The sequence below is a fragment of the Bubalus kerabau genome, chromosome 20 (assembly GCF_029407905.1).
Source record: "Bubalus kerabau isolate K-KA32 ecotype Philippines breed swamp buffalo chromosome 20, PCC_UOA_SB_1v2, whole genome shotgun sequence".
Classification (NCBI taxonomy): Eukaryota; Metazoa; Chordata; class Mammalia; order Artiodactyla; family Bovidae; genus Bubalus; species Bubalus kerabau.
The window spans coordinates 51,990,360-52,010,438 of NC_073643.1; the positions used below are offsets into that span (position 1 = coordinate 51,990,360).

The 20,079-nt window shown below is 41.7% G+C and overlaps 1 protein-coding gene and 1 pseudogene across 6 annotated transcripts in view; one reads left to right on the forward strand and one right to left on the reverse strand.

Annotated features, from left to right (window-relative positions):
• Positions 1-1,196: 1,196 nt before the first annotated feature.
• LOC129635661 (uncharacterized) lies at positions 1,197-1,297 on the forward strand (annotated as a pseudogene).
• Positions 1,298-3,390: 2,093 nt separating this feature from the next.
• The window catches only part of RBM6 (RNA binding motif protein 6), an 89,363-nt gene continuing 72,674 nt past the window's right edge, over positions 3,391-20,079 (reverse strand). For 5 of the 6 annotated variants that reach the window (XM_055558318.1, XM_055558321.1, XM_055558320.1 and 2 more), the window contains 14 exons: positions 16,271-16,331; positions 13,936-14,202; positions 13,390-13,550; positions 12,482-12,579; positions 11,758-11,800; positions 11,536-11,617; positions 11,228-11,313; positions 10,357-10,503; positions 9,555-9,650; positions 7,926-8,186; positions 6,845-6,919; positions 6,066-6,163; positions 4,377-4,506; positions 3,391-3,637 (listed from right to left, as the gene is read on the reverse strand). In XM_055558318.1, coding sequence (XP_055414293.1) covers positions 3,512-3,637; positions 4,377-4,506; positions 6,066-6,163; positions 6,845-6,919; positions 7,926-8,186; positions 9,555-9,650; positions 10,357-10,503; positions 11,228-11,313; positions 11,536-11,617; positions 11,758-11,800; positions 12,482-12,579; positions 13,390-13,550; positions 13,936-14,202; positions 16,271-16,331 — 1,731 coding nt within the window. In that variant the 3' untranslated portion in view covers positions 3,391-3,511. The remainder of the gene's footprint in view (positions 3,638-4,376; positions 4,507-6,065; positions 6,164-6,844; positions 6,920-7,925; positions 8,187-9,554; positions 9,651-10,356; positions 10,504-11,227; positions 11,314-11,535; positions 11,618-11,757; positions 11,801-12,481; positions 12,580-13,389; positions 13,551-13,935; positions 14,203-16,270; positions 16,332-20,079) is intronic. The other variant, XM_055558323.1, reaches the window with a different exon arrangement.

Sequence of the window (20,079 nt, forward strand, 5' to 3'; positions counted from 1 at the left end):
TACTTTCCAGGGTTAATAGAACAGTTGAACGGCACCATCGACTCAATAGACATGACTTTTGAGCAAACTCTGGGACATAGTGAAGGCCCGGGAAGCCTGGCATGCTGCAGTCCAGACAACTGAGCAATTGAACAATTTAATAGTTACTAATTGGCTGTCTAATGTGTATGCTATGTTCAGTCATGTGACTCTTTGCAACCCCAAGAACTGTAGCCTGCTAGGCTCCTCTGTCCATGGGATTTTCCAGACAATACTGGAGTGGGTTGCCATCTCTTTCTCCAGGGGATCTTCCTGACCCAGGGATCGAACCCATGCCTACCTGTGTCTCCTGCATTGCAGGTGGATTCTTTACCACTGAGCCACTGGGAAGACATCCCAAAATTAACACAGCCTGGGAGCCATCCATGACTTTTTTTCCCTTGCACTCAATCTATCAGCAAATTCTGTTGACTCTATTTAAACAGCTGCCCCAAATGCTGTTCTCCTAGTCAAAACCATTATCACTGTCCTTGTTTTAGAAACAGTAGGTCACACTAAAAGGTCACACTATGGGTTCCACACTATAGTGGTGGAACTGAGATTTGAATTAGTAAATTTGGTTTGAGTCCATGCCTTCATCCACTAGAATGTAAACTCCAGAAGGGCGGGGACTTTTCTCCATTTAGTTCACTACTATATCCCCCAGTGCCTCTGCCGCTGCCAGGCACATTGTATGCCACTAATAAATATTCGTTGAGTGAACAAATGAATCCACTACCAAAATTAAAAGTGCAACATTTGCAGCAGAAGCAGCAGAGATGCTTCAGCAATTCGAGAGAGATTTGGATCCTGACTCATCAGTCAAATGGTGGTATACCTTTGTATCCAATTGACATAACTTGCCCACTGGCATTCTTTATAGATACAGTTTAAGGGAACTGATTTTTAAGGTCACATATACAGATTGAAAAACTAGACCATAACAATGCAAAGGAAGGTATTAATTATGGAAAACCAAACTTATACTCTTCTCTTTTGGGGTAAGAAGAAATCTTTCAAGAATTCAGTAGAAGGATGGCAAAAGAGATTTCAAACCAGAAGCTTCAGATTATACCGGGAAATCTTTTTCCCAGAAAAACATGTTTTAACTAAGGCTTATCCTTCAAGGACATTAAGTGACTGACACTGGAAACTCTTGGAATAATTAAAAACATACCTCACTTTGGCAGCACATATACTAAAATTGGGATGATAAAGAAGATTAGCATGGCCCTTGTGCAAGGATGACACACATATCTGTGAAGCGTTCCATATTTAAAAGAAGAAAAAAACCCCAAACACCCCATGAGAATAGATGGAAAGGTAGAAATCACTGGATTTCAGAATGGATAACTTTTCTCTCTCTCTTCTCCTGGCTCTATCTTCCTATCTACCTACCTGCTTCCCTATCTATTATCTACCTTTTGTTCCAGCTGCTATAACAAAATGCTGCAGAATTGTTAAGTTGTAAACAACAAAAAATTTTTTCTTACAGTTGTGGACGCTGGGAAGTCCAGGATCAAAGTTCCAGCATGTTTGGGTGAGAGCCCTCTTCCAGGCTGCAAAATTCTTGTATCTTCACATGGTGACTTCTGTGGAATTTCTTTTATAAGAGCACTAATCCCATTACGACAGCTGATACCTCCACCTTCGTGACCTTATTACCTGCCAAAGTCTTCACCTAGCAATACTATCACCTTTGGTGTTTAGGTCATAGTGGTGGTGGTGGGGAACACAAGCATTCAGACCATAGTACTGCCTACACACATAGATTTTTCTACATTTTCATATGTATGTATGTATCTATATGTAGCATCCAACAGGATGACACCAAGTTAGAAGGAAAACTTAGTCACTAGTTCAGGAAAAGCTTGGACCAGCTTCCAAAAAAGTGTTTTGACCTACTCAACAAAGGTTGGACAGAGAGTAATGAGATATACCACAGATGCACTTGTGACTATCAGTTAGACCAGAAGGGCTCTTCGAGTACGTCTGTCTAGGGCTGAAAGATTCAAATGGCCCTTCTTCTAAAATGCTGCCCTAGTGGTAGCAAGGCCCAGAAGACTTTTGATCAAGGCTCTTGATCCTGAAGCCAATGTACTCCTGTTTGTCTTCCTTTCCGAAGGGGTCAAAAGATTAAGAGGGGTTATTCTTGGACACAGCATAGCAAACTATTTAAATTCACATTTACTGTTGCTAGAAATGTTTATTCCTTGGTATACTCCTCCATCTTACCTCTCCCACCCCTCACTGCTCATCCTGTCCAAAAATGCCAATACCCCTACTCAGTTTTTTGTTTCGTTTTTATAGAACCCTCCTTGGTCCTTCCTTAGGCATGGAGACTGTCGTTTGACCAAAGATTGGCAAAAACCACAAGCCCTGGGCCAATTCTGGCTTGTGACTGTTTTTGTAAATAAAGTTTTATTGGACCACAGCCAAAATCACTTGTATATGTATTGCCTGTGGCTGCTTTCTTACTATAGTAGAGCTGAGTTAGTTGCAACAGAAATCCTATGACTTATAATATAAAGACTAAAATACTGACTCTCTGGCTCTTTACAGAGTTTACAAACCCCTACCGTATACAATCAAGATGTTCCTTCAAACATGCAGTTCTCTTCCTAAGAAACATTCTTCCCCTGAGATACCTGAAAAGTACAATTCTTAGTACCCTATGCTCCCTTGAGAAATTATTTTTAAGTTTTAATAGGTTCGCAAGATATAGTAGTCCTTTTAACTACAAGGAATTTTTTAAAAAACCCTTTCCTTTGGAAGCAAATTCTGTGAAATGGTATGAGTGATATGGTGGGCAATAAAGAAAGATTTGAAAGAGGGCAGACACTTCTTTGGAGAATCCTAGCCATGGAGGGAAGGAGAAGCTGGGGCAGTGGCTGCAGAGAAGTGGCATAATTCATATTATGTTGGCATAATAATTCCTATTATGCCAGCTTGCTGTGGTGATCACAATGTGTGAAGCACTGAACACGCAGCAGACACTCAGAAAAAGAGGTGTCACAACACTGCCTCCCCTGACCACCAACAAAGTCAGAAGAGCACTTCTAAAGGTCTAATGAGTAATAAACCCACATATGGAAATAGGTTCAGCCTTAGCAGTTACAATAATGAGATGCTGTTTTCACTAATTAGATTAGATCTGACAGTATTCATACAAGCCAGTGTTCAAAGGTCCCTGCAACCAGTCCTCTCACACTGACAGTAGGCAGTGTTCCAGGGCTCACTAAAACCCTTGCTGCCATTTCAGCATCACCTCAAATGGGCCCACATCAAGGGATTCTCCCCCTCCTACCATTAGCCCCAACCCCTACCCATCTCTGGAAGAAAAATTTAACCACCCCCCCCACAAAAAAAAAATCACATTGAAAAAAAGTTTATTTAAAAAAGTTCTAGCAGCAAGAACAGTAACAAAACAAAAAGAGAGACGGACAAACAAAACAAGAAGGAGGTTGTGTCCTACGGGACTTGTCTCCACTCTTTAATCGAGTTCTTTATACCGAGCAAACATGACTCTTCGCACAGCATCTCGGTAAGTCTCATTGGACTGTCTCTTGCTGGTTCTTCCTGGAGCTCCCACATTGGGACCCCTCATCCGACTTTCAGTCTGTAGAACAAAGACAAACATTGAAGTGGGCTCTGTAAATTAATTAGCTTCAGAGCTGGTTTTAACATTTCTGGACTAGTAAGGAGAGGAAGATACAGGAGAATTTTTACAGAATGCTTAATTAATCAACACTCAAGATGAATAAGAAGGATGGTGACACCATGACTTCAGGATTCAACACCAGAAATATGAGAAGCCAACCTCTTATACTTGGCATTTTCAGATGAGGACTAAGACAACACAAAATGGGCACTGTTCCTTTGTATCACCTTTTCTATCTTCTTTTCCTGAAACATGAGGGGTGAGACCCTTCATGAGAACCAGGACTAACATCATGCTCCTCAAATTTTAGCCATCAAAAACCTCTGATGACAATTCCTCTTTGAGATGCCTTTATACCTTTTATTGCTGGTTCCCTGGTTCTTTTCACCAAATTATTCTTCACTCTCAAACGGCCTGATTCCCACGCTGCCCCATGTCTTACTCTTTGTAACAGTAAAATGAGCCCCATTCCAACTTTTCTCTCTGCTTCCCATTGCCAATCAAACTGCAAAGAGCCTAGCATGCCTAGCTATAACCTAGGAATAAAGACTGACAGGCTTCTCAGCTCTCAAGTTCTTTGCCAGTGGTGGAGAAAGCCCATCTAATAGGCTGGGACATAGCTGTGGGCCACAGAATGAGAGGAAGCCAGGTATATGCCAGGTTCATGACACCCCTAACAAGATGGAAACCATTTCACCTCCTCCGCCGAACCCAATCCTGGATGGCCATATCCGAGGCCTGCCCCCTTCCTCCAGCCTGTGGCCTGTTGGACATAGCCTCCTTTGCTGCTATTGTCGATGCCTTCTTTACCAACAGGCTTACGATCGCTGCAAAAGAAGCATACATACTAAGACACCAGTGATATGCTTATGAGCCCAATAAAAACCTCTGTCCTCTTGATTCAGACATGCCTCCTCTTATTAAACAGTTAAAAAAAAAAAGTATTAAACAGTATCTTTCAGTGCCTGCTCTCTACGAAACCAGCTTTGTCCTGGGGATACAGAGACTAAGACCTGACCCTGTTCATGGGGAAGGATTTGAGAAGGATAATATGTTAACAGATGCTTATAGCACATTGAAGAGCTCAGCCACGGATGTGGCAGCAGTACATATCTATTATGGAAATAAAAAATCACAAACCTGAAGGGGTATCATCACAAATGAGGAATTCTAACAAAAGGGTATACCTGAACTGGTTCTCAATGAATGATGAGCTTGTGAGCTAGAAAAAGCATGGGAGGAAAGGAGGACACAAGCACAGAGAAGTGAAAGAATGCAACTTGTCCACAAGAGAAGCGGTAGGAGCTGACCAAAGGCTGCTTGAGCCAGACTATGAACAGCCATGAACATCATGCTAAATCATGACCTTTCCCCCAGAAGCACATTCTGTCCTGGCTACTAGTTCTTTCATTTACCAATGAAGAGACTTGCCCAGATTTCACTAGATCAACACCTTACTTAAAATCGTTTCATAACCTCCTATTGCCCTAAGACAAAATCTTAGTAAGGTGTTCAAAGAGCATGAACTTCATGAATAGGACTGAGCCAGCCTCATCTCCTTGTCACTCAACCACATTTTCCCAGTATTCAGCCCATCAGGCTATGTACAACTTCTCAAATGTATCACAACCTCGCTCTCTTTCATCCATGAAACATGCAGTTCCCTGCAACTAAAATGCCCTCCCCTTCCTCACTGGATTTCTGTGTCTGCCCTATGAGACAAAATATTACCGAAGCCTTCCTTAGTCTGTGTTCAGACAGCCAAAAATAATATTTATCTTTACCCCTGAATATTCCTTGCACTTGGTGCAGTATCTGTACACAGTGGGCTATCAGAAAATTTTCTAACTCTGGACTCAAAACTTGGGAGCTCTCTGACCATAAACAAGCACAGGAAGCTACAGATTATATATTACCAACCAACCACTTATTCAACACTTATGTGGCAACCCATTCCAGTATTCTTGTCCAGATAATTCCATAGACAGAGGAACGTGGCCAGCTATAGTCCATGGGGTTGCAAAGAGTCAGACATGACTGAGCGACTAACACACATACACGTGAGAATGAAGGTTCCCTGGAGAAAAAGTCCAAGAGTGTGACATTCTTATCAGGTTAATAAAGAGATACAGCATTACTGATGAGAAGAGAAAGGGTTCCCAACCACAGCCACTCCAGCCCTGGTTTTGAGCAGCTAAGCAGCCAATGATTCTTTCATGCAAACATATATACTGCCTGTGTTAAGACAGGTGGTCAAAAGGCTGGGGTGAACCTCATGCTCAAAGAGTTCAGACAGAACCTGCTCCCGATAACCTCACTCTCTGAAATCAGAAAAAGACAGCAAATCGGAGAAAGGTGTAGGCTGAGTAAAGAGTTTCTAGTTTACCTGTCAGTTTCCCTGGAGTATTTAATGCGTTTCCTTTCTGGAGAATCCAAAGACTGGAGCTTTTCCCTTCGATCATTTCCTCTTTCTTTAAACCTTCCCTGTTCGTAAGGAGAAGAACAGATCTGAGATTTCCATATGAGGGGATGGGGGAGTGGGAAAGTTTCACTTTATTCTGGGTATTTCCTATAACGAGAAGGGAATTCAACTGGTAACTCCTGGAATCTCTCACTTTAAACATTCGTGAGAAAGTAGTGGCTTCTCTTAACTGGTAAATTTGGGAAGAACAGGTTATCTTCCCCTCTTCTGAGGAAAAGATAGCCTTCACAGATGGATTCCTAACAATCACATAAGCCTCATCATAGGCCGGTAAAGCCTGTAGCTGCCTAAGTGAGTCCGCCTAATTGTGTGGTCTAAATAGCAAGTCCATTTGGCTCTCAGACTAAGGTACTTCCTCCAACTTGGCTTTTAACCGTAAAAGATACTATTTCAGCAGCCCAAGCCAACATTTTTTCATAGGTTTTAAAAGCTGGGCAAGAAAGAGGAGTGTTATTTGACCTACCCAGAGACCCTAACATTACTTTTGAAGGAACCAATTTTATTAAAGTACAATTTATAAATTAAAAAATGCAACCACTTTAATGTAGTTTGATGAGTTTTGAGAAATGTACACACCATCTTTTGGGGCTTCTTCGTTCTTTATCTTCAGCACAGCCTGCATATGTTACACCAGAAAACTAAAAGAGCTGGGGTCAAGGGACTAACATGCCACCAAATCTTACCTCCCGTTCTCTCCTCTCCAGATAGGCTAACTCCTGCTCAGACTGTTTTATCTTCCGGTGGATTTCCAGGTTTTGCTGAGAAGAGAAGGAGTTCTTTGAGTGTAGGTCTACAAAAAGAGTGGTCCGAGCAATGAGTCTAGGCCTTTTCTGATAGCTGTGTTAGGACTGTGGCTCCTTTCACTGGCCAACTCTCCTAAGTGATCACTGTACTACAGAATCAGCAACCCCTAAATCTTGCGTTAACCTCACCAATGGGAACCCATGTTCTGACACACAGATTAGTTCCATGTTGTGGCACAAGGCAGAATTTTATCCTACTTCTCCCTGAAATGTAGAAGACACACACCTGGTTTCTATCTCTTTATCCAAGGTAAATATGGGAGAGGGGACTCTGAAGACAACACTGATGAAAACCAAATACCCACACGCTCTGCCTACCGCCACCATCACCAGCCATCCTGACTCTAGTTACTCCTTCCACACCCAGAGAGAAACATGCAAAGGAACTCCAAGGACACAAAACAACAGATTGCTCTGAGAGTCCCGTACTCCTCATGTGTGGCTTCACTACACAATGCCCTCTGGAATATATAAGAAACTTAAGGTGTCTACATGAAGATATGGCAGAATGTGACTCACCTTTCGAGAAAACTGCACCCTGTCAGAGCTAGATGGAACCAGGTAAAGCCACCAAGTATCAGAGAAGTAAAGGGCCTTATCTGAAGACCAACTGTGAGGGTAACAGTAGAGCTAAGATGAGAAACCCAGCAAGTGAGTGTCCTTTTCCATGACCCCTGCTCCTCCTGACTTCAGCACAGCCTCCATTCTTGGTGCCTCAACCCCAGACATACTGCTTGCCTTGTGTCTATACACTGAAGTTTTCTGAAGCTGGGCACAATCTTAATGCAGTGCGACTCATGAACAAAAACGTGGAAAAACAACTCATTTTTGAATTAGACTGATTTAATTAGAGGAGTTGGGGAAGAGACAGGGTGAGAAGGACAGTATAAGCTTCTTTATTTACTGTAATGCTCAACGATGACAGTCAAAGTTCAGAAGGCCAGGGCCCAGTCCCTAATACCTTGTGCAGATCTGAAAGCTGCTGGTGTTTGATTAAAACTTCTTTATTGGGAAACTGCCTTCTGCAGAGCAGGCAAGCCAGTTTATTCCAGTCAGTGAGTTTGTCTTCTTCATTCTCCTTCTTGGTCAGCTCCTCCCGCTGTGGGGGCTGTGCTGTGCGGGGCTGTGGAGGAGGGGTCTGCTCCTCCTCCTCTTCCTCCTCATAGTCACTGTCTCCTCCATATTCACCCAGGAGGCCAATCAGAGGGTTTACCACCTTAGGCTGGAAGGAGAAGGCCAGGGATTAACACAACCTCAACCTGTATTTTGGAGAAGGCAATGGCACCCCACTCCAGTACTCTTGCCTGGAAAACCCCATGGACAGAGGAGCCTGGTAGGCTGCAGTCCATGGGGTCGCTAAGAGTCTGACATGACTGAGCAACTTCACTTTCACTTTTCACTTTCATGCATTGGAGAAGGATATGGCAACCCACTCCAGTGTTTTTGCCTGGAGAATCCTAGGGACAAGGGAGCCTGGTGGGCTGCCGTCTATGGGGTCGCACAGAGTCGGACACGACTGAAGTGACTTAGCAGTAGCAGCAACCTGTATTTGGGGCCTGTTTTCTAGATATTCTGATATGGGCATCTCATTTCTTCTCTTTTGGTTTGGATAATGAACTGGGTTCAAAACAGGCCCATTGACCACACTGTTCATCTTCCAGATGGAAGCAACATGGCTTGAGCTTGATTTTCCTCCTTGTCCACTGACATAAGCCAGAAAGGTTCCTTTAGAAGTGATGCTAGGAATAGAAGAGTGATGAAAAGGAAGAGAAATGGAAACTCACATAGCCCTCAAAGAAAGAGTCTAAAAATTACAAGTTACTTCTAAAGAGCAGAGTCATTGTAACCCATGGAGAAAAGACAACTTTCATCCAGGCCACAGAAACCCCTATAGCAAGAGAGATTTAGGAGATGGACTAAAACTAACTAAAGGATAAACACCCAGGTAAATAGATCCAGCTCCTGAATAAGGTAAAGACAAAGGCACGGTTAGGACAGATACTACAGTGAACTGAATCAACAATGTAGAGCAGCAAAAAGTATTTATCATGAGTTTATATAAAATGTTAAATAATGACACATGATCATTGGCCTAGCATCAAAATAACTTTTGATTACCTTAAGACTATTACTTTTAAGGCATCTAAAAAATGGGTACCAGTGTTAGCTTTGTTCACTCTGGCAGGCAAACGATAAAAATGACATATGCATGCACCTGACATTTAAGATGTTTTCATGCAGCATCAAAAAGTAGAAAACATTAGGGCCAGGAAAACATGTTTCCTTGGTCATTTAGAAGAGAAGAATTAACAAAATCAAGATTCTAACTTAAAAATGACTGGCATTCTCTGGTCTGGTAGGAACAGCACAAGTTAGAGAGAAAAAGGACAGATAAGGGCCTCTGAGTCTCAAGGAACACTCCTACTAACAGACAGGAAAATGTACCTCATGTTTACAGTCAAAAGGAGTCCTTGTCTGTGAGACACAGAGAACTACAGGACCAATACCGAAGTGAGTCATCAACTTTTGAACTTTCTTTCCCATTCGCAATCAGCCCCAGCCCTAGCTCAGCACATCAGCTTAGCCTTACTGGTGGAGGACTCTCTTCCTTCTTCACAGTGGGAGGCAGAGGCTTCTTAAACACATCTTCTGCGGGAGCTGTCCCCTCACTGGCATTTTCCTGAAACTGATCAAATCCCAGGTAATTTTTATATGATACCCATAAAAGCTGGGTTTAGAGTTCACCTGTTGAAATGAATCTGATTTTCCAAACCTCTTAATTTTTGAAATATCTGTGATATTACTATAGTGATTCCAAAATAAAAAAAGGTTTAAACACATCCCATTTAGTATATATTGAGTGATTACTCTACGTCAGGTACCAGATGGTGCATTTATATACATTATCTCCTTCAGCCTTTACTACAATTCTATCTTGAAAAATATATACATTTAGTGTGTATTGCATATATTTTTCAAGATAGAATTGTAGTAAAGGCTGAAGGAGATAATGTATAGTGTGTGCTGTGGAGTACACACTAGTCGAGTACTGTGGAGTACAACATTTAGTGTGTACTGTGGAGAAGGCAATGGCACCCCACTCCAGTACTCTTGCCTGGAAAATCTCATGGGCAGAGGAGCCTGGTGGGCTGCAGTCCATGGGGTCGCTGGGAGTTGGACACGACTGAGCGACTTCACTTTCACTTTTCACTTTCATGCACTGGAGAAGGAAATGGCAACCCACTCCAGTCTTTTTGCCTGGAGAATCCCAGGGATGGCAGAGCCTGGTGGGCTGCCGTCTATGGGGTTGCACAGAGTCGGACACGACTGAAGCAACTTAGCAGCAGTGTGTACTGTGGCGAAAAGGAAGCAGGATTCACAAGTCCTCTTACCCTCGTGACTCCTCGGTCTTTTTTCTCCTTGCTGTCTCTTTTAGACGTTTCCTTCTTGCTACTTGACTTTCCTTGACTGCTGGGTTTCTTCTCCTTGATATCTTCTTCCTCAGGGGACCCAGGATCCTGGGGTACATAGACTTCTTGCTGCAAAACAGTTAAGTCTATAGAACATTTCACTTTCCCAGAAATTCCAGGTCTAAGGAGCACAGTTCTCTTCTGAGGGAAAGAAACAGCTTTCTCCCTCTTGCCTAAGAGGAGAACATATCAAACAACCTAAAAACCCACTCCAGGGGTCAAGACGTAGCCAGACCATTCACTGTCCATTTTTTCCAAGAGCGGCGCTGTTCTCACCTGTAATGTCACAAGGCATTGATTTTTCTATATACACAACAGTTAACATGAAGATTACCATCTTTAAAATCCACCTACATAATTATAACTCAATATAAAACCTGGACATTTCAAAAAAACAAAATATACACACCAAAATAAGGACTTCCCTTATGGTCCAGTAGTTAAGAATCTGCCTGCCAATGCAGGGGACAAAGGTTCAATTCTTGGCTTTGGAAGATCCCACATGCTGCGGAGCAACTAAATCCATGCGCCACAACTACTAAGCCCATGATCTACGGCCTGTGAGCTGCAACTGCTGAAGCCCCATGCCTAGAGCCTACGCTTGGCAACAAGAGAAGCCACTGCAATGAGAAGCCCACTCGCTGCAACGAAGTGTAGTCCCCACTCACCACAACTAGAGAAAAGCCCAGGCAGCAATGAAGACCCAGCACATCCAAAAATAAATAAATAAATCTTTAAACAAATAAATAAATATAAAAGAATGATTTACAAAATAACAAAGCCCCAAACTCACCTGTGTATTGGGGTCATAATAAGTTCCTGCCAAGGGATCATAATAGTAGCCAGTAGCAGAATCATATATGTAGCAGTCAGATGAAGCTAGAGGGAATAAAACCAGAGCCAGTGTTAGCCCCTGTCCAAAGAAGCCTTTGCTGGGGACTCATCAAGAAATCTAAAAGGAGGCTGGGCAACCGAAAACCTGTAGATGGAGCTCTCTGAGTGAGCACCCTTTGTCTCTTTCCAACTTTGTGACCATCAAGATTTCAATTAATGGGCAATCAAACCAGAAAGAACAATAGAGATAAGACAAAGGTTACTCACACTGTTGTCCTTGTCGATTTACATCGGAAGACCAGTCTGAATTTCTGCCACCTCCCCGCCTATCTCGGAAATATTTTTTACCCTATCACAGAAAAACAAGTTAAAATTATGGAACTTCGGATAGCCATTTACCTTAACAATCACCCATTAGAGAGAAGTGAAGATCACTTTTTCAGTCACTTGAGGATCTTAACAAAGCACCCCCCAACTGCTGAAGCCTACCTGATAGTAGTGCATGTGGTCAGAATGGTCCCCAGAATCATTTCTGCAACAAACAACACAACATGTCTTGAGCCTGCTACCGAAAGCCACTTGAGGGGTGCCCAACCCTAACAGATCTGCTGAGAAACTCTATTCCCCCTGTGGCACGGAAAGGAATCAACCCAGATAGCAGCAGGTCTGGCGATGCAGAGACTCCTGAAGGGAGAAGCAGCGGGACTCCTGAATAACTATCTGCTGGAGGAAAACAGCAATTGAGTTGAGGGTACCAGAACAGAGCTGCCCCCTCCCTGTAAGCCTGCCTCTCTGATGCTGCCACTTCCCAGTTACCACTTCTGGGTCAAGATGAATGAAGGAGTAAAGAAGAATAAGATTTCCCAGCACTATGGGGGTATGAACAAAGTCAAGACAGCATTTTCGTAGGATTCCAGGGAGCAAGGATATATTGCAATTTTTTTTGCACATACAAGGTTGTACCATCACCTGGGGCCCAAGGGGAAAAAAATAAGTACTCAGTACTACTATTTAAAAGGAAAAAAAAAAAAAAAAAAAAAAAATCTAGAGAAAGAACAAGGCAAGCTATAGAAAAAGAAAATATACATGTGAATCTGAAGCAACTCACACTGGGAAAGCATGCTTTACCATCTGTATCTCCAGTCAGAGGTAAGAGCTGCCTCCCAAACATCTGAGTGGGGTAACACAAAGGAGCCCTATCCCTCTGCTTTACCTTCGTTTTCCAGTGGCCAGGTTTACAGCTACCATTTTCCCAGCAATGCTAAATGGTGGATCAAGGTTCTGCAAGATCTTCACTACTCGAAGAGCTTCCTGGGGAAACAAAGACTCATCTGAACCCAAAGAGAGAAAAGGACATGTCCTATGAAAGAAAACTGAACATGGATTTTCCTTCTCTCAAAAAAAACACAAACCCACAACTTTATTAAACATTATGTTCTGGTCATAATTATAATACTAAGAGCACACTGGCAAAAATAAGCAACCCTTAATGAAGCGTTGATCAGAATAATGGTCAGTGTAGCCATCAGTTCTTAGTATCAATTTCAAAAGTTCAAATCCTCTTCTTTTAGTCTGCAACTGTCACTGCATCAGATCCAGTTTACGAAGTCTCTTGTGATTTTTTGAGTGCAAAACATAATTTTCATTGCTACCTTCACATTACTTACATGGAAAAGGACCCCACAACTAGAAATTCAAGGCACAAGAATCTATTAAAGCAACACTTTGAGGAAAAAGGGCGAATGTTCTGTTACCATCAAACAGAAAACTGTGATTGGTCAAAATGATTTAATTAGAAAATTCAACAAAATCTTGACAAGGTTCAGTACTCAGATTTTCCAAGTGACTAAGTTGTCACTTTATTTTAACTGGAAACTGAAATGCCACCAGACAAGAAATGGACCTGCAAAGTTCCAACTTTCTAGGGCAGTCACTTCACTTGAATGAGCCAAAGGAAACAATAACAGGGGTTATGGTACCAAGTGGCACATGACAATTTTAAGGATCAAGTCCTTCAAACTTTCTTGAGGTTTCCATAGTCAGTTGTTCCTAGGCCATCCTGGGGTGAAAGGGTAGGGTGAGGGGCCTGGGGGACGGGGGTGATGGACAACTGCAACTCACTGCGTGGGAGTCCAGGTCAATAAAGCCATAGGTGTGGCCCATGTGCCCTGTTCTGTTCTTGATGATACGGATGTTGGCAGTAGTAAGGCGGACATAGGGCTCCAGCACTTCCACTATCACCTCAGGTGGAGTGGAACGATAGATGCGTTTTAGCATGATTGCTGAACAAACCAAGCACAAATGGGAGAGGAGAAAGCAAAGAGAGAAAGGTTTACAATTTTGAAGTCTTCAGAGTTTGAGTGTATTTTTTTTTTAATACTGCAGATGTTACCCTGCTTTACCAAGGGTGATTCTATAACAGAATGCTAGTCAAATACTTCACACTTTTCTTCACAATACTTAGAAATCTAAAGTTATGCCTTGCTGCATTTGAATAGCAACTTGCTAGTTGGAGGATATAGATTTTGTCAGCGAGGCCTGCAAAAAACAATAGCGTCTACAATCAGGTTGAGCAGTTTTACTAGGGTGTAGGAAGTCACAGTACAAGTCATCTATGCCCCAAGCATGGTGGTCACAGACTGGTATATGCCCTGACAAACCACTTACTTTTGCTTTCCCCATCCTGGCGTGTCTCCCCAGACCATGGCTCCTTCTCTCGGTCTCTTCGGAAGGTGAGCCCTTCCCTTCGAGGAGGCAGATACCTTTCTGATTCTCTCTTTTGATGTCCCAAGCGTGGTTCTTGTCCTTCTTCCCTCTTCTTGGGTTCAGATTCCTTATCAGCTGACCTTGAGGGTTGGCTGGCTTGTTTTTCTGATAGTGCTGGTATGGATGTTTTCTGAGGCTGAGGGTAGGTTACTAATTCTTGCTTGGCTTCTGTCATTAGATGAACAGAAATAGAAAGAGAATCTCCAACAGGTTTTAATCCCCCAAACACTACTCTTATGGTTCCTCCTTACTTGCCAACAAATACTCGCACTAGAATGTTTTTATTTTTGTTTTTTTTTTGGCCACAGTGAGCAACATGTGGGATCTTATTTCCCTGACCAGGGATTGAACCTGTGCCCCTGGCAGTGGAAGCTCAGAGTCTTAACCACTATACTGCCAGGGAACTGGCTTATATCCTGCAAGCTATATGGCTTGCAGGATCTTAGTTCCCTACCCAGGGACTGAACCTGGACCATGACAGTAAAAGTGCCAAGTCTTAGCTGCTGGTCCACCAGAGAATTCCCTGGAATATTTTTAAAAGTAAAAAGAAAAAAACAAACCTACCAAAAAGTCCTCTGACAAACTTTAAGCAGAAAGGCTAACAAGACAGTAAATAGAATAGTTTACAGAAGAAACTATTTAAAAAATTTAATCTTATGAGTGAGTTTTTTATCACTTCCCCAACATTTAAATCTTTCATGAGACCCTGGACTTTACTATTATAACCACTGATAAGAACAGATTTGAGGACAAAATTATTAAACATATGGTCTTTCTAGGAGTTTGCTAGAAACATTTACGTCAAATGTGTTATGCCTAGGAGTCTTTCTTTTTCCAGTGTTACGGTACTAAAATAGCTGCTCAAATTCTGTAAGATTTAGACACCCTAGTCTCCTGCGAAAGTAAGAAGAGACCTATCTGTACAAGGCTCATTTACATGCCAATAACTATAACAGGTAAACATCCTTCAAAATATAAATGATTCATTTCAAATCTCTTTCTATATCAGGATAATGTGTCCAGTTAATTGGGGGCATTTTTTTTTTTTTAAACAGTTAATTCATTCTTAAGGGAAGTCATGTGGCTCAAAGAGACATTCTGTGGGAGCAGTGTAGAGATTACTTAACAGTGGTGACAGGCGACTAGTGAATGCCTGCCATGTATGTTTCTAGCTTAAAGCTGTTTCAACCATCTTAGTGGTATGGTGCTCAAGGGTTTCTATAACCCATTTATTCATTTGTTAGAACAGACTGAAAAAAATGACTTTCTGGAGGGAAAACACAATTTTGCATAACTGGAGTTAATATAGCAAGCTAAAAATCTCCCAACTGTCTATAGGAAAGTTATTTACTCACCTTCCCACGTGCCAGTTTGGTCTCTAGAGCATATACAGCCTCCCCGCAAAGATTTTCAGAACACCTGCTTCATAGCCCTCACTTGAGAGCAGAATCTCCACTACAGGCCAAAAGCGAGCTAAAAAATTCCTTGGAGGCACACTAAAGTCTAACCTTGGAACAAACAAATCTTTTAGAAGACTACCAGGATCCCAGCACTGAACTGTATTTTACTGTCAGGTACTAGCTTTCCTTACAGGATAGTATCAGCAAGAGGCACATAACAGTCATCGTTATAGGACTACTGTTATAGATGCCTTTGACAGACTCTTAAGGCTGTTTACCTAGAGGTTCTCAGGAGAAATTAACTTTAAAATCAAGTCACTGAGAAGCTGGTAGGTTTATCACTATAAAAATAACACATACCCTCAATCCTGATTTTGTCTTGTTTATACTTTTACTGTTACTTTAAGGATGTGTTTGTGTTAAGACCCTCAAATGTTTATAACGTAAATGAGAAAGCAATAACAATAGCAAATTGTCCCCAATAACTTCAAAGAAGTGGGAGTGGAGGGGTCACATGGATGAATGCCATGCAGACTGTCCCTCAACCTAGTATCCTTAAACTATAACAATAGTCTAAGTAACAACACTGCTGACCTCTGGTCAGCTGCCCAAGCTAAGTAGCCCATAATCCATCTCCTGCCCTTGGCAGAACTCTGAGACCCAAAACTATTTACTAACAGGTCACACAAAGTTAGTTATCACATTGCACTTTTACGAGTTTTACAGATGAACTTGTATTTAGTGGTGATCAGTCTTTAAAGCCAAGGAAAGCAGGAAATTTGTCATGTTCAGTGTACAAAATAATAACTACCACCTTCGCCTCTACCACCACTCACCTTCCCTTGGGCACTTGCAGAATGAACATGAAGATCGGTGTCCACCAGTGCTGGCTTTACACTGCATGGGGAAAGTAAATAATTCAATTTGACCAAAAATATATACATATATATTTTAACCTTATATATATATCTAACACAGTTGACAACTGCCAAAAATGAAAGAAATAAGCCATATCCCAGATTCCTGTAAAACCTAACCATTCTGATATCCTCTACTCATCAGAGCTGGCACAGAATCTGGTGAGCTGCTGTCTGAGAGCTGCCTCTAACAGAGTATCTAGCTGGATCTTTGAGCAGCCCAAATGCCTTTGCTCTGGACAAAGATTTCTCCCGGAAGTAAACTTAACTAAGGAAACTGGACTATTAAGTGGTTTATAGGAGATTCTGTCCTAAAGCTGTGACTACTCAGCCTGCACCCAAAAATCTGATCCTGAACTGGTTATGATGGCCCGATTCAGGCTTGGCTGGAACTGAGAAGAATTCAGTGATCAATTCCTTTCTCAAACATTGATTTTAAAAAGGGCAAGGAAGGAAGAGGAAGATCCATAGGTAGCACCTCTGCTAGCTGTTCTGAGGACGTTAAAAGTGTTACAGAGCATTTACACTGATTTATCTACTATACGTAATCTAGAGATGATTTAAAATATATGAGGGAATGTGCCTAGGTTATATGCAAATACAAAATCATTTTATAAAAGGGACTCGAGCATCTGTGGATTTTGATACCAAAATATAGGGGAATCTACCCCCTATAGATACCGTGGGAAGACTGCACAGCAGAGCTTTAAGTGGGGGAGTTATGATCCTAACCTAGGTAGCTATAGTTAAGACACCATAAAACTGATCAGTTTTAAGTGTTCAATTCAAGGATTTCTAGTACATCTATAGTAAGATCATCACCAAAATTTAACTTCAGAACATTTTCTTCATCCCCCAAAGAAAAACCTAGTGCAGTCATCTTCCATTCTTACCTTCAGCCCCACAGAATTGATCTTTTGTGTCTGGCATAGTATTTTTAAGTTCATTCATGCTACAGCACTGATCAGTATTTCATTCCTTTTTATTGCCAAATAGTATTCCATTGTATGGTTATACTACATTTAGTTTATCCATTTGTCGGCTGATGGGCATTAAGGCTGTTTCCACTTCCTGGCTATTATGACTACTACTGCTATGAATTTTTTTTTAGAAGTCAGTGCATTTCACATCAGGCCAAAGATCCTATATGCAGGACCGGCAGTTCAACCCTTCCAGAGAAGCACAGAAATTACAAAATACCCCTGAAATAGCTAAAGGAGTGGCCTGATATTTTAGGGAACAATCTAACCAAGCCATTCTGCTCTTTCAAGCAACATCCTTGGTAACAGTTGTATAATTCTGACATCAGATACCAACATATTTTTTTTTTGCTGGTTAACAGAAAACAGAGTTCTAAAATTTCTCTTTAATGCTAGTTCCCTCCAGCTCTGATTATAAAATAAACAATACATGTGCATTATAGCTCATAGTGGAAAGAGATGGGGGAAAATCACTCATAATTCCAAGATGTAGAGACAATCACTACATAAACGCAAAATGTTCTCAAAATTCTAATGGCCTTTTTTGCAGAAATGGAAAAGATGATCTTCAAATTTATAGGAAAGTGTAAAGAGACACTGAGTAGCCAAGACAATGAAAAAGAACAAAACTGAAGGACTCACACTTTGCAACTGCCAAAACTTACTACAGAGCTGCAATAATCAAAACAAGTGGTACTGGCATGAGAACAGACAACAGAATAAAACTGAGAGTCTATATAACTAAATCTAGACATCTATGGGCAAATTATTTCCAACAAGAGCACCAGAACTATTCAACGGGGAAATAACAGTTAATTCAATAAATGGTTCATGGAAAACCGAATATCCACATTTCAAAGAAGATGGACCCTTACCTCATATCCTGAACAAAAATTAACTCAAAATAGATCAAAGGTCCAAATATATTTAAAAGCCAAAACTATCAAATTCTTAGAAGAAAACATAAGGATACGTCTTCAAGACTTGGATTTAAGCAATACTTTCATGATACCAAAGGGCAAGAAACAGAAGAAAAAAAAATAGATGAAATGGATTTTATCAAAATTAAAACTCTGTATATCAAAGGATACTATCAAGAAAGTAACACACAGTAACAACACACAGAATGGTAGAAAATATTTGCAAATCCCCTATCTGACCCGGGTTCAATTCCTGGGTGGGGAAGATCCCCTGGAGAAGGAAATGGCAACCCACTCCATTATTCTTGCCTGGAGAATCCCAAGGACAGAGGAGCCTGGTGGGCTATAGTCAATGGGGTCACAAGAGTTAGGCACAACTTAGTGACCTAAACCACCATACTTGATAAAGGATTAACATCCAGAATATATAAAGAACTCTTACAACCTTTTTTTGGCGGGGGCAGGGCCCACACTGCACAGTTTATGGCTCCTAAGTTCCCTGACCAGGGGCTGAATTTGGGTCACCACAGTGAAAGTGCTGAGTCCTAACCACTGGACCACCAGGGAATTGCCAAGAAGAACTCTTACAACTTAAAGACAAACAACCTACATAAAAACGAGCAGAAGACCTGAATACGCATTTTTCCAAAAAAGATACACAAGTGGCAACAAACACAAGAAAAGATGCTCAACATCACTAATCATTAGGGAACTGCAAATCAGCATCACAATCATGAAGATGAAATACTATTTCACACCCACTCTGTTCAGTTCAGTCGCTCAGTTGTGTCTGATTCTTTGCGACCCCATGCATTGCAGCATGCCAGGCCTCCCTGTCCATCACCAACTCCCGGAGTTCACCCAAACTCATGTCCATCAAGTCAGTGATGCCATCTAGCCATCTCATCCTCTGTCATCCCCTTCTCCTCCTGCCCCCAATCCCTCCCAGCATCAGAGTCTTTTCCAATGAGTCAACTCTTCGCATGAGGTGGCCAAAGTACTGGAGTTTCAGCTTCAGCATCGGTCCTTCCAATGAACACCCAGGACTGATCTCCTTTAGGATGGACTGGTTGGATCTCCTGGCAGTCCAAGGGACTCTGAAGAGTCTTCTCCAACACCACAGTTCAAAAGCATCAATTCTTCGGTGCTCAGCTTTCTTCACAGTCCAACTCTCACATCCATACATGATCACTGGAAAAACCATAGCCTTGACTAGATGGACCTTTGTTGGCAAAGTAATGTCTGTGCTTTTGAATATGCTATCTAGGTTGGTCATAACTTTCCTTCCAAGGAGTAAGCGTCTTTTAATTTCGTGGCTGCAATCACCATCTGTAGTGATTTTGGAGCCCAAAAAAATAAAGTCTGACACTGTTTCCACTGTTTCCCCGTCTATTTGCCATGAAGTGAGGGGACCAGATGCCATGATCTTCGTTTTCTGAATGTTGAGCTTTAAGCCAACTTTTTCACTCTCCTCTTTCACTTTCATCAAGAGCACTAGACCATTCAGGTATGACCTAAATAAAATCCCTTATGATTATACACTGGAAGTGAAAAATAGATTTGAGGGACTAGATCTGATAGATTTAGTCTGAACTAGCCTGATGAACTAGGGACAGAGGTTCGTGACATTGTACAGGAGACAGGGTTCAAGACCATCCCCATAGAAAAGAAATGCAAAAAAGCAAAATGGCTGTCTGGGGAGGCCTTACAAATAGCTGTGAAAAGAAGAGAAGCGAAAAGCGAAGGCAAAAAGGAAAGATATAAGCATCTGAATGCAGAGTTCCAAAGAATAGCAAGAAGAGATAAGAAAGCCTTCTTCAGCGATCAA